The 14,978-nt window shown below is 43.8% G+C and overlaps 1 protein-coding gene across 1 annotated transcript in view; it reads left to right on the forward strand.

Moving 5' to 3' along the window:
• The window catches only part of LOC107299280 (armadillo repeat protein deleted in velo-cardio-facial syndrome homolog), a gene marked incomplete at its 3' end in the record, with an annotated part of 85,289 nt that overhangs the window by 49,264 nt on the left and 21,047 nt on the right, over positions 1-14,978 (forward strand). The window contains exon 2 of the mRNA XM_015828642.1: positions 5,580-5,738. Coding sequence (XP_015684128.1) covers positions 5,580-5,738 — 159 coding nt within the window. The remainder of the gene's footprint in view (positions 1-5,579; positions 5,739-14,978) is intronic.

Consider the following 14,978-nt stretch of genomic DNA (forward strand, 5'->3'; position numbering starts at 1 on the left):
TCTTTCTTTCTTTCTTTCTTTCTTTCTTTCTTTCTTTCTTTCTTTCTTTCTTTCTTTCCCTTCCTTCCTTCCTTCTTTCCTTCCTTTTTTCCTTCCTTCCTTCCTTCCTTCTAATTTTGAACTTATCTCTTCCTCGCAGTGTTTCCTCTGGGTGAAAATAAAAATGCAAGGATATAAGGGTTGGGGGCATTCAGTTTTAAACCTGTAGCCAACCATGGAAGTCATGGTTAACCTTGGGCCAGTCCTTCTCCTTCCGAAGCATTTATATTAGATTATCATTAATATTCATAACTCTGAAAGAAAAGGACAATCACCAGCAAGGTGGATGGACTTAGCCAAGGGGACTCTTTTGGAAGAGCTGAAGGACCAGGTTGGCGCAGATTATCCTGGGGAAAACCTACGTAGTTGTTAAAAGTCAAACATGCAGTGGATGGCAGATAACCAATCAATCATCAATCAATCAATAACATTCTTAGAAGGAGTAATGTCTTTCAAACTGGTGTTCCATCTCCTGACTTTTCACCTTATCTCCTCTTGGCTCGAGTTCCTCAAGCAATAAATTCCTTCTTGGTGTCATTAAGTCTGAGAAGAATACTGTACTAGGCGGAAAAATAAGTGTGTTTTTTTTTTACTCTTTTCAAGATTTATTTTTTTTTGCAACTCTTTGAAAATATATTTTCAAAATATATTTTGAACACAAATAAAAGTCCCCCCCCACTTTTGCATCCTTCCCTGCCTGCGGGCCAAGCAAATCTTGGAAACGTGGAAGGTATCCATACATAAAGTAAGTTCCAAAAGAACCATAGAGCCTTCTTTAAAAAAAAACAACCAAAAACAAAATTAGTCTTGGAAACGACAATCCTGGGAGACTTTTTTTTTTTTAGAGAGGTGTTATCTTCCAATAGGCAAATAGTTTGGAAGACCAAACTGGAAATAAAATTCCTTGCTGGACTCATTCTTGGGGAGAATCAGTTGGACCTAATTTTTTTTCTTTGGAATTTTCCTGGCTTTGGGAGATCAATACCAAATAACAACAACAACAACGATACTAATAATAAAGTTGGAAGGGACCTTGGAGGTCATCTAGTCCAACCCCTAGCTCAGGCAAGAAACCCTATACCATTTCGGACAAATGGCTGTCCAGTCTCTTCTTAATTTGAAGGTCACAACCTCGTAAGTGGCGAAGACCTCCGTCCAACAAGGTGACCAATTAACAAGATTGACAGTCCTTCAAAGAGGAATCAAGGTCCAACGAAGAGAGGAACTAGTCAAAGGTAGGCAACGAAGAACAGGACGGAAGTCCGCGAAACCTCTTATCGAACTGAGGGAGAAGAAACCCCGTCGGGGACTCTATTTGGAAGACTGCTATCATGTCCCCCCTCGTCCTTCTCTTCATTAAACTAGACATACCCAGTTCCAGCAACCGTTCCTTATATGTTTTAGCCTCCAGTCCAGAAGAAGGAATCAGATTTTTGGGACCAATGTTTTGCCTTGCATTGTAAGAGTTCATAAATATTTGCAAAGGGTGTGATAGGGGCTGACCTACAATCAAATTAAGAGAACCCTAACTAAAAATCTATACAACAAAGTTGAGGTATTGTCCCAACGATTCCTGACTGGATCTTTGATCTTTAACTTCCAGGCATTAGTGAAGGTTCTCTATGTACAGATAGTCCTTGATTTAACAACAGTCCATTTAGTGACCGTTCAAAGCACTAAAAAAAGTGTCTTATGACCGTTTTTCGCACTTACGACCGTTTCAGCCTCCCCGTGGACAGCGTGACTAAAATAAACTCCAAATAAGTTGCGTTCATAAAAGAACACAAGTTTCAAAGTGTATAACTGTTTATCTATGCCTTCAAAACAAAAGGTGTTTTTTTTTTGAAGCAAATTCCCCTCCCTCTTAACAATTACAGGAGTTCTCTAAAACAAGAATATCCAGGGAGACCGTTTTTAAACTCTATATATCTTGTTGTTCTATTTAGATCAACAATCCAGGTGGGTCTTCCCACGCTGATCAAAATAGAGAGAGTGAGTTTGCACGAATCTCATATATGTCAACATCATCACGAGCGCCACCACTGTGGTGAAATTAATAACTCCTGTGGCTTTGGGGATAAGGAGAGGGAGGGAGGATACGTAATTGGGTTTTCCAGTTAACTTTTATTGCAAAAGTTGGACTCCTATGAGATAAATCAACCATCTCTGAATTACTGGTCAGAATTCAGTGCTGGAGAATATCAGCCAGGAAGGAAGGAAGATGAGAGGGAGGAAGATGGGAAGGAAGGAAGGAAGGAAGGAAAGAAGGAAGGAAGGAAGGAAGGAAGGAAGGACAATGAGGGAGGGAGATAGGGGAGGAAGGAAGGAAGGAAGGAAGGAAGGAAGGAAATGATGGATGGGAAGGAGGGAGGGAGGAAGGAAATGGATAAATGGATGGATGGAAAGAAGGGAGAGAAGGAAGAAAGGATGGATGGATGGATGGATGGGATGGAGAAAGAAGGAAGGAGCTGATGGATGGATGAATGGATGGATGGAAGGGCGTGAAGGAAGGAAAGATGAAAAGATGGATGGGAGGAAAGAAGGGAGGGAGGGAGGGAAGGAAGGAAGGAAGGGAAGGAAGGAAGGAAGGAACTGGAATAAGCTCAGTTCAAATCCTTGGAAAAAAGGCAGCCCATCACATCCCTGAATTGTATCCGGCTCTTTCGAAACCAATTGAGCGAGGTGTTTCGAATTGCTTTGAAGACTGACTTTGAAACACTCAACTCCCCCTGAATTGAATCTCTGCATTTCTGCCAGGGCCATAACACAACCAGCTTCCTTGCCCTGGTTCAGTAGATGGAATGTTGCGAGGGCAGGCATTTAAGAGGGATGTCCTTTCCTCCCATCTCAAGGCTTGTGAAGTGTGAAGAACGATGAAAAATGGAGACTGGTTCAAGAGCGATGCAAATCATAGAGTGCTAGGGCTGGAAGGGACCTTGGAGGTCTTCTAGTCCGACCCCCCTGCCTATGTTAGGAGTCCTCATACCATCCTGGATAAATGGTGGTCCAATCTTCTCTTGAAGACCTCCGGTGATGGAGCACCCCACAACTTCTGGAATAACAGAATAACAGGGTTGGAAGAGACCTTGGAGGTCATCTAGTCCAAACCCCTGCTCAGGCAAGTGGCTGTCCAATCTCTTCTTTAAAAACTTCCAGTGTTGGAGCATTCACAACTTCTGGAGGCAAGTTCTTCCACTGGTTGATTGTTCTCACCGTCGTGAAATTCCTCCTTAGTTCTAGGTTGCTTCTCTCCTTGATGAGTCTCCATCCATGGCTTCTTGTCCTGCCTTCAGGGGCTTTGGAGAAGAGATTGACCTCTCTTCTTCCAAAGCCACTTGGGGGCAAGACCAGAAGCAATGGAAGGAAGCCACTCCATTGACTTATCCTTCTGCCTGTCACGAAATATCCTGCTTATTTCCAGGTCGGATCTGCTTCTGAGTTGCTTCTTGTCCTCCTTCCGGTGGGATGGAGAATAAATTAGCACCTTCTTCCCTGTGACAGCCCTTCCTGTACTGAGAGAGTCCTTCAACTATTAGTAATGCTGCTAAGTAACTCCATAGATTTAGAGTCCCGTATTTGTTATTCAGAGGTGTCATATCTATGGACGTCACGGCTTGACTTGGGGAGGGGAAGCAGCGTGGAAATGGCTTTTAAAGAGTGACAAGACCCATTTCTTGTGAAGAAGCAGTAAATGGTTCCTTGGAAACGAGGCCATTTACTGCCCTTGTTGAGGGCATCCATTAGAACGACAAGGTGGGCCCCCTCCGTCAGTTTAACCTCAAAAGTGTGAGCATTACTGGAAAATTCACACACACACACACACACACACACACACACATGCATAGATTAGGGGTTGTTTTTTTGTTTTTTAAATGTCAACATTAAGGAAATTTACTGAAGGGGGAAGAAAGGAGCGCATTTCGCCAAACGAACGCCAAAATCCAACAAACGTTTGGCTGGTTTTTTTTCCTTTTTTAAAAAATCAATATTTTATTAATTTTCAATTTTTTACAAACAAGTGCTTAATAGACAACGTGTTGACTGGGTCCCTTAGTAATTCTGTGATATATATAAGCTTCTTCAAACTAAATCCGACATTACACCATCTGATACATTTGTGTACAAGGAATCCTTGACTTTAACGGCCACAATTGAGCCCCAGATTTACGTCGCTAAGCGAGACCGTCGTTAAGTGGGCCACTGCAGTTGCTAAGCTAGGAACACCGTTGTTAAGTGGATCTGGCTCCCCCCTTGATTTTGCTGGTCAGAAGGTCGCGAAAGGGGATCCCGTGGCCCCTCTGCACACTGCAGCCGTCATAAATACGAGTCGCTTGCCGAAGCGGCTGAATTTTGATCACGCTGGTGTGGGGAAGCTGCAGTGTTCCTAAGTGAAAATCCGTCATAACTCCCTTTTTTTCAGGGCTGTTGTGACTTTGAACGGTCATTAAATGAACGGTTGTAAGTCAAGGACGACCTGTCATTGACAACTTCCCCCTCAGTCAATTGCAGAAGGCAGGTTTCCTCTGAGTGGCTGGCATCCTGCCCCGACACCTTTAACAACATCAAATATCCCCGTCTGGTCTATCCCAGGTCTTGGGGAAGGACTCGACAGGTGGGCAAAAGCTCCAAATCCAGTGTGAACATCTGCCTGACTGTGTGACAAGCCGTAATAACAATAATCTTTGCAAAATGTTGTTAAGTGCGTTAAAAAAATATGAGAGTAAACTCACGAGTTTTGGGGGCAGGGTTGCCTTTTTTTAAAAAAATGGCAGAATTGGGCCAAAACGGTTTCAGGGTATGTAAAAAGGAGAGGGTAGAAAAACAATCACTGTAGCCACCTGATGTTGTATTGCTTCTTTTCAGAACTGTGTGTTTGTTTAGTGTGAAAGGGAAGTGCGGGTCTGCTCCTAAGGGGTTTTAGGTTGTCTTCTCCTCCTCCTCCTTCAAGGAGAAAAATGAATGTCGGAGGACTTGCTAAAGACCTTGGAAGCACACAAGAGATATTCTGACTAAAATCCGTAAACCTTATCTTTGTACAATCTTCGTAGGATAAACCAGTTTTTTCCAATAAACCAGGATTTGATGATAACTAAGGGATGGGAAGATCCCCAAACACAAGGAACTGGAACTCATCCTGGTCCCCTCCAAATGCTAAGTGGCTGTCTTAAAGACCAAAAGCCATCTGTGGATTGAGCGAACAAACATCTGGATGGACTAGTCCAGGGGTGTCCACCCTTGGCAACTTTTAAGAGTTGTGGACTTCAACTTCCAGGATTCCCCAAGACTTGAAGTCCACAAGTCTTAAAAGTTGCCAAAGTGTGGACACCCCTGGTCTAGGGGGCTTCAACAATGATCTTTCCTCAGCAGCTATTAAGGAACATGCAAACATGGAGCCAAAAACGAGGTCTTGGAAGCTCCAGACCTACATATTTTGGGGTGTGACTTGGGCAAGGGTTTGTACCTCCTTAAATTTTACCATAGAATTGTCCTCCTCCTTTTTTGGGCAAATTTGTTAAGGTCATCCCTTCTTTCTTCTCCAGGAGCAAAGTCCCAGCAACCAGACTTCCATAGCCATGATGCAAGAGCCTCAAGAGATGGTGGAGGAGACCGTGACCGTCGAAGAAGATCCTGGCACCCCCACATCTCATGTTTCTATTGTGACTTCAGAAGACGGGACCACCAGGAGGACGGAGACGAAGGTAGGAAGGGAGGGTTGCAGCCTTGCCAGAATTGAGGCTCAGATTGACTTCCAGTGGGCAACCATTGTCTACAACAGATTTAACTCAACTTCTGAAATAATCTCCAGAAGAGAATGTTTGTAGCTTCAGGTGTTGAAATGTGGGGTCTCGCTGCTCACAACCAACCTCAGAGGGCACCAAGCACTCCACAGAATTAACCTTTAGTAAGGAGGACATGGTCCAGTCTACTCTGTGAATACTGTTTGTATATACGATGTATTCAGAAAGTATCCAGACAACAAAGCAACAACAATGACGATGACGACGATGATGATGATGATGATGATGATGATGGTGATGATGATGTAGTACCAATAGTAATAGGCGCCTTGGGTGCAATCCCAAAACAACTGCAGCACCACTTGGACACCTTGATTGGCATTGACACATTCGCCATCAGTCAATTGCAAAAGGCGGCCATTTTTCAGCCATTTTTTTCAATGCCATTGCACCTTCAAATGGTCATTAAACAAACAGTTATAAGTCGAAGATGACCTGTCTAGCAATGGTGGTTCCTCCTAGAATTTGAAGGAGGGGTGAGGGTTTGTGATTGGGGCCAGCATGCAAATTAGTTGAGGTTTTGTCTCATGACTGGCATTCAGGACCTTCTCTTCACTCAAGCTTTGATATTTCCCATCCCTTTTATTATTCTTTCACACTAACGTGAAATTTAAGGTTGAAGTTCAACGTTCATGTTTTTCTTTGGCTTGTTTTCAGCAATGGGGCAGAAATCAACCCCATAGGCTGGTTCCCTTCTCCCGGTGTCTGGCCTTGAAGCCTAAATTAGTCCAAATTGCTACTTCTGATTTGTTGGAAGATTGCGAACAAAATCACTAAAAGCCGCAAATAAATTACCTGGATGTTTAGTGGAGAATGGAAGCATTTTCTCAGCGTGATCAAAGCGCCGGTCTCTCCAGAAGCTGGTGGGAGACCGTGGTAACAGGTGAAGGAATAAATCAGAAAAGGAGGGGGAAAAAGGTTGCTGGATAAACATTGTCTGGCTGTGGAGCAGATGTTCTCCAACGGAAGTTTATTTTAGAAGCTGTTGACGCATTTTTGAACGTGTTTATTTTGCGTTGGGGCCACGAAGCAAATAAGGTGAGGAAGAGGTGGGGTGGCAGACCCCTGGGAGTGGAGTGGAAGGATGGAGGGGGAAGAAGACACAGAGGAGAAGATGCAGAGGAGGTCTTATTCCTTCATGAGGTGGAGAGAAGGGTCTGAAGGCTCTACAACAGGACGACGGAGAGGACAAAATGGGGACACTTGAGTAAATTCTTGAGGTGTTGAGGTTGACGGGGATGTTTTACCTGAAACCTCTCAGAATGAGGAGGTTGAGGACCTGGGAACAAACCCACTTACTAGCAGCCCATCTCTTGGGAATAGGTTCTCCTCCAACATCTGGAGGGCCAGTTTGGTCTAGTGAGCTAGCTTGGTCTAGAGCAGGGATGTCAAACTGCATCACGCAGAAGCCGCGCCCACCCCAGCTCCGGCAATGGGGAAAAAGTCGCCATATGTCGCGACATGTCCCATGACGCGGCAAGTTTGACACTCCTGGACTAGAGGTTAAGGCCACCAGGTTAGAAAGCGAGAGAGTTCTAGTCCATCTTAGCTGTGAGAGCCAGTTGGGTGACTTTGGGCTGATCACCAGGAGACGGTGAGTTCTAGTTATGCCTTAGGCATGAAAACCAAGTGGATGACTTTAGGTCAGTCACCAGGTGAGCTCTAGTTTAGCCTTAGCCATGAAAGCCAACTGGGTGACTTAGGGCCAATCAGCAGGAGACGGTGATTTCTAGTCCCACTTTAGGCATGAAAGCTGGCTGGGTGACTTTGAACCAATCACCAGGAGACGGTGAGTTCTAGTCCCACCTTAGGCATGAAAGCCGGCTAGGTGACTATGGGCCAATCACCAGGAGACGGTGATTTCTAGTCCCACTTTAGGCATGAAAGCTGGCTGGGTGACTTTGAACCAATCATCAGGAGACTGGGAGTTCTAGTCCCTCCTTAGGCATGAAAACCAGCTGGGTGACTTTGGGCCAATCACCAGGAGACGGTGACTTCTAGTCCCTCCTTAGGCCTGAAAGCCAGCTGGGTGACTTGGGCCAATCGCCAGGAGATGGTGAGATGGTGAGTTCTAATCCCACCTGGCTAGATGACTTTGGACTGAATTCTAGTCCCAACCGTAGGCAGGAAAGCCGGCTAGGTGACTTTGCGCCAATCGCCAGGAGACGGTGAGTTCTAGTCCCACTTTAGCTCGGAAAGCCATCTGAGTGATCTTGGGCCCGTCATTCTTTCACTCACTCATGTGACCATGAGGATGCTGCAACGGTTGTGTGATGACAGGTCCTAAGTCACTTTCTCAGTACTGTTGTAACTTTGAACCATCGCTAAACAAACGGTTATAAGTCGAGGAGCACCTACAGGGAGACAATCTGTGCCCTCGTGGGTTTCCCCCCCAAAAATTTTTAAGAACCTGGCTCGCCAAGACGAAGATGAAGGAGCCTTCAAAAGAAAAACTTGGCATTTGTCTTAAAAAAATCGCCAGTGTTTTGTGACGTAGTTTCACCCTGTAGGATTCTTTGTCAGAAGGTCTGTTGACAGCTCCCAGCTTTGAAGCCTTTCATAAGGGATTAGAGACCTCTGCAGATGACAGACCCAGGATGACAGCCTGCTGTGATAACTACATATTCCATCCAAGATTAAACGAACCTCTGAATTGAAGACCCCGGAGAACAAAAAGATAAAGCCATTCCCCCATTTGGAGATTCTGATGAGACAAATTCTTCTCCCTCCCTCCCTCCCCTTTGTAACTTGCTTTTTTTTTTGAAAAAAAAAGAATATTTTTGCAATTTCTTTTTGTTCTCGCCCTTTGCTTAGCTCCTATCGATTACCGATACCTTTGTGATATTTTACGTGGGTGGCTGCCTTGCTGGTTACACCTTTCATTCCCTTCTACAACAAATAAAGAGGGTCCTTGCCTTACAACCTTGCCATTGTTTAGTGACCGTTCGAAATGACAGCGCCGCTGAAAAAAGTGACGTAGGACCATTTTTCGCACTTACGGCCATTGCAGCATCTCCATGGTCACGTGATCAAAATTCAGAGGCTTGGCAACTGACATGTACTTGTGACGGTTGCAGTGTCCCCAGGTCATGCGATCCCCTTTTGAGACCTTCTGACCAACAAAGTCAACGGGGACAGCTGGATTCACTTAACAACCAGATTACCAATTTATCAACTGCAGTGATTCCCTTAACATCCGTGGCAAGAAAGGTCGCAAAACAGGGCAAACCCCACTTGACAAATTTCTCACTTAGCAACATCAATTCTGGGCTCCATTGTGCTCATGGGTCAAGGACCACCTGAATTCCCAAAAGTAAAGAATATTGATTATTCTGGAATAAGGCTACTTCCTACTTTCCAATGTTTACCCTAGCTGGGTACAAAATAAGTGGAATTTATTTGGTAGGGTTTCTTTTCCTTCTCTCTCTCTCTCTCTGTTTCTCTCTCTGTCTCTCTGTCTCTCTGTCTCTGTCTCTGTCTCTGTCTGTGTCTGTGTCTGTCTCTCTCTCTCTCTCTCTCTCTCTCTCTCTCTCTCTCTCTCTCGTTGTTAAACGATACGATTCGTTTAACAACGATTGATTTAACGATGATTTAACGATGATTTAACGATGGTGGCAAAATAGGTTGTAAAACTGGATGCAACCTACTGTATTGAACAACCACTGCACTTTAGCCAAGGAAAGTCTGCTCCCGATCGTTTGATCAGGCTAGATCTTGAGCTAAATAAAAAGATAAATCCAGAACACCAAATCATTGTGAACGCAAAGAATGGCAAAGCGAGAGGCTTAAGACTTTAATACCTGGGCAGCTTTTATTTCTCTTTTCTTGTATTTCTCCTTTAGTATTCATAAACAACAATGCGGTGGAGACTTTTTAAGATTAAGCTCAAGGATTTGCTCTCTTTTATTTCTTTTCATGTTACAAAATCATTCCAGGTGCTTTACCCGGCCTTATATATTCAGCCTTATCTATACAATTTCAGCCACTCTCGGTCTGTTTATATCTCTGAATCATACATATTAACACCGATGCGCATTTTCTATTTTGAATGTTTTCATGTCCTCTCATCAGGACGGTGCTAATTGCTTCCAGTTCCTGTTGTGTAAATAGCACAGAACTTGGCTATTATTTGTGTTTTATAATGTAATAATTAAAGAGAGAGAGAGAGAGAGAGAGAGAGAGAGAGAGAGAGAGAGAGAGAGAGAGAGAGAGTACCTTACTAAGCCTTGTGCTTCAGATGAATAGCAGACATCTCTTTGTGTGCTATCTGTTAGATAAAACCAGACTGGCACACAGATGATAGGCAATGCCCAGAATAGCCGTGCAATTGATAAGAAGCATGTTTACAGTCACAATTATCAAAACTGCAATGGATACAGTGCTGTTATCTTTCCCCATTAAAATGGCAGGGAAGCCTTGTTCGATGAGAGCACGCATCCTATTTGAGGAGAGACCATAGTTCCCACTGAATACATTGCTTGCGTGCACATTTTTAATACCTGCTTCCACCCACTAGGGCAGTGGTTCTCAACCTTTTTAATGCCGTGACCCCAACCGGTCGTAAGTCAAGGACTAAACCGGTCGTAAGTCGAGGACTTTCCCTGCCCAGGAGCGCTGCGCATGTGTGGTTCCGCCCCCTGCGCCAGCCGAGGCGTAGCTGGCAAGCGGCAGAGACAGAGCAGGCTGACCACCAGCTGGCCCAGCCCAAGGGAGGTAAGGCACCCGCCGGAAAAGGGGGGAAAATGGCAGACAAAAAAATGGTGGACAAAAAAAATGGCGGACAGCCTTGCTTGGCGACCCCCATGAAATGATCGATCGACCCCAAATGGGGTCCCGACCCACAGGTTGAGAACCACTGCACTAGGGAGTTAGAGAGTTGGGGGGTCCCGGGGTAGGTGGTCCATTTGGTTAGCGGTTGGCTTTACGAACTCAGAAAGCGAGTTAATTTAATAATCAAGCTAGTCGTAGGTGCCCAGCCTTCCTTTGATACGATAGAAGAGACAGTCACAACGCTTTTTCTGGAACGTCCCAACGGGGCTTTGGTCACAAGGCAACTGGACTTCCTGGTTTATCTTTGAAGACGTTTCGCTTCTCCTCCCAGAAGCTTCTTCAGCTCTGACGGGAGGGTGGGGGAATGGAAGGATTTATACTCCTTGCAGAATGAGAAGCGAAGCTTCTTGGATCCTTCCATTCCCCACCCTCCAGTCAGGGCTGAAGAAGCTTCTTGGAGGAGAAGCGAAACGTCTTCAAAGAAAAACAAGAAAGTCCAGTTGACTCTTGAAAGAAAGAAAAAGCACCTTTGGGATAACTTTGCCAGGTAGACAAAGTGCCCTATCTTTGTAACATGAGAAGTGAGCTCGGGAACCATCCTTCTTGTTCTTCGTAGTTTTTCTTTCTTTCTTTCTTTCTTTTTTCTTTCTCGCTTTCTTTTTTTCTTTCTCTCCTTCCTTTCTTTCTCTCTTTCTCTTTGTCTTTCTTTCCCTTTCTTTCTTTCTCTCCTTTCTTTCTCTCTCTCTTTTTCTTTCCTTCCTTCCTTCCTTCTTTCCTTCCTTCCTTCCTTCCTTCCTTCCTTTCTTTCTTTCTTTCTTTCTTTCTTTCTTCCTTCCTTTCTTTCTCTCCTTCCTTTCTTTCTCTCTCTTTGTCTCTTTCCTTCCTTCCTTCCTTCCTTCCTTCCTTCCTTTCTTTCTTTCTTTCTTTCTTTCTTTCTCTGTCTTTTCTTCCTTTCTTTCTTTCTTTTTCTTTTCCTTTCTCTCTCTTTCTCTCTCTTTCCTTCCTTCCTTCCTTTCTTTTTCTTTTCCTTTCTTTTCCTTTCTCTTTCTCTCTCTTTCCTTCCTTCTTTCTTTTTTCTTTCTTTCTCTCTTTATCTTTCCTTTCTTTCTCTTTCTCTTTCTCTCCTTCCTTTTTTCTTTCTCTTTCTTTCTTTCTCTTTCTCTCTCTCTTTCCTTCCTTTTTTCTTTCTCTTTCTTTCTTTCTTTCTTTCTTCCTTCCTTCCTTCCTTCCTTCCTTCCTTCCTTCCCTCCTTCTTTCTTTCCGTCTTTTCCTTCCTTCCTTCCTTCCTTCCTTCCTTCCTTCCTTCCTTCCTTCCTTCCTTCCTTCCTTCCTTCCTTCCTTCCTTCCATCCTTCTTTCCTTTTTTTTCTTTTTTTCTTCCCATTTCTGAATTGCCCAGCTCCCTTAAAGAGGGACTCTGGCCAGCGTACAATAAATAAAGGAATTCAAGATAAACCAACCCTCTCAAGGTTTGTCGACATTCCTTACACCGGGAATTTGCCGGTTCCCTGTAAGTCACCCATGTTTGGCTTTAAAGGGGGAATTGAAGGTGCGCCTGTTTTGCCATAGCTGGTACCCGGGAGGTGCATATGCAATTTACTGAATGCTGTTTTTGCATCTGTAACTNTCTCTCTCTCTCTCTCTCTCTCTCTCTCTCTCTCTCTCTCTCTCTCTCTCTCTCTCTCTCTCTCTCTCTCTCTCGTTTCTCATTTCCTCTGGTGTGTGGGTAGCCCACGACTTCCTATCATTCATTTAGCAACCATTCAAGATTACAACGGCGCTGAAAAAAATGGACTTGTGACCGTTTTTCCAGTCATTCCAGCGTCCCCCCGCGGTCACGTGATTAAAATCCAGGTGCTTGGCCATGGGCACGTATTGACAAGGGTTGAAGCATCCCGGGTTCAAGGAATCACCATCTGTGACCTTCCCAGATGGCAAAGTCAATGTTGGGATGCCCGATTCGCTTAATGAAGATACGATTCGTTTAACAACGACTGATTTAACGATGGTGGCAAAATAGGTTGTAAAACTGGATGCAACCTATTGAACAACCACTGCACTTTAGCCATGGAAAGTCTGCTCCCCGATCGTTTGATCAGGCTAGATCTTGAGCTAAATAAAAAGATAAATCCAGAACACCAAATCATTGTGAACGCCAAGAATGGCAAAGCGAGAGGCTTAAGACTTTAATACCCGGGCAGCTTTTATTTCTCTTTTCTTGTATTTCTCCTTTAGTATTCATAAACAACAATGCGGTGGAGACTTTTTAAGATTAAGCTCAAGGATTTGCTCTCTTTTATTTCTTTTCATATTACAAAATCATTCCAGGTGCTTTACCCGGTCTTATATATTCAGCCTTATCTATACAATTTCAGCCACTCTCGGTCTGTTTATATCTCTGAATCATACATATTAACACCGATGCACATTTTCTATTTTGAATGTTTTCATGTCCTCTCATCAGGACGGTGCTAATTGCTTCCAGTTCCTGTTGTGTAAATAGCACAGAACTTGGCTATTATTTGTGTTTTATAATGTAATAATTAAAGAGAGAGAGAGAGAGAGAGAGAGAGAAAGAGAGAGAGAGAGTACCTTACTAAGCCTTGTGCTTTAGATGAATAGCAGACAGCTCTTTGTGTGCTATCTGTTAGATAAAACCAGACTGGCACACAGATGATAGGCAATGCCCAGAATAGCCGTGCAATTGATAAGAAGCATGTTTACAGTCACAATTATCAAAACTGCAATGGATACTGTGCTGTTATCTTTCCCCATTAAAATGACAGGGAAGCCTTGTTCGGCGAGAGCACGCATCCTATTTAAGGAGAGACCATAGTTCCCACTGAATACATTGCTTGCGTGCACATTTTTAATACCTGCTTCCACCCAACCATACAAGTAGAGTTGACTTAGGGAGTTAGAGAGTTGGGGGGGTCCCGGGGTACGTGGTCCATTTGGCTTTGCGAACTCAGAAAGCGAGTTAATTTAATAATCAAGCTAGTCGTAGGTGCCCATCCTTCCTTTGATACGATAGGAGAGACAGTCACAACGCTTTTTCTGGAACGTCCCAAAGAGGCTTTGGTCGCAAGGCAACTGGACTTCCTGGTTTTTCTTTGAAGACATTTCGCTTCTCATCCCAGAAGCTTCTTCAGCTCTGACGGGAGGGTGGGGGAATGGAAGGATTTCTACTCCTTGCAGAATGAGAAGCGAAGCTGCTTGGATCCTTCCATTCCCCACCATCCAGTCAGGGCTGAAGAAGCTTCCTGGAGGAGAAGCGAAACGTCTTCAAAGAAAAACAAGAAAGTCCAGTTGACTCTTGAAAGGAAAAAAAAAAGCACCTTTGGGATAACTTTGCCAGGTAGACAAAGTTCCCTATCTTTGTAACATGAGAAGTGAGCTGGGGAACCATCCTTCTTGTTCTTCATAGTTTTTCTTCCTTCCTTTCTTTCTTTTTTCTTTCTCGCTTTCTTTTTTTCTTTCTCTCCTTCCTTTCTCTCTCTCTTTGTCTTTCTTTCCCTTTCTTTCTTTCTCTCCTTTCTCTCTCTCTTTTTCTTTCCTTCCTTCCTTCCTTCCTTCTTTCCTTCCTTCTTTCCTTCCTTCCTTCCTTCCTTTCTTCCTTCCTTCCTTCCTTTCTTTCTCTCCTTCCTTTCTTTCTCTCTCTTTGTCTCTTTCCTTCCTTCCTTCCTTCCTTTCTTTCTTTCTTTCTTTCTCTGTCTTTTCTTCCTTCCTTCCTTCCTTCCTTTCTTTCTTTCTTTTTCTTTTCCTTTCTTTCTTTTCCTTTCTCTCCCTTTCTCTCTTTCTCTCTCTTTCCTTCCTTCCTTCCTTTCTTTTTCTTTTCCTTTCTTTCTTTTCCTTTTTCTCTCTTTCCTTCCTTCTTTCTTTCTTTTTTTCTTTCTTTCTCTCTTTATCTTTCCTTTCTTTCTCTTTCTCTCTCTCCTTCCTTTTTTCTTTCTCTTTCTTTCTTTCTCTTTCTCTTTCTCTCTCTCTTTCCTTCCTTTTTTCTTTCTCTTTCTTTCTTTCTTCCTTCCTTCCTTCCTTCCCTCCCTCCTACTTTCTTTCCGTCTTTTCCTTCCTTCCTTCCTTCCTTCCTTTCATCCTTCTTTCTTTTTTTTTTCTTTTTTTCTTCCCATTTCTGAATTGCCCAGCTCCTTTAAAGAGGGACTCTGGCCAGCATACAATAAATAAAGGAATTCAAGATAAACCAACCCTCTCAAGGTTTGTCGACATTCCTTACACCGGGAATTTGCCGGTTCCCTGTAAGTCACCCATGTTTGGCTTTAAAGGGGGAATTGAAGGTGCGCCTGTTTTGCCATAGCTGGTACCCGGGAGGTGCATATGCAATTTACTGAATGCTGTTTTTGCATCTGTAACT

This window comes from Protobothrops mucrosquamatus, unplaced genomic scaffold (genome assembly GCF_001527695.2).
Source record: "Protobothrops mucrosquamatus isolate PMUCROS unplaced genomic scaffold, P.Mucros_1.0 scaffold4752, whole genome shotgun sequence".
Classification (NCBI taxonomy): Eukaryota; Metazoa; Chordata; class Lepidosauria; order Squamata; family Viperidae; genus Protobothrops; species Protobothrops mucrosquamatus.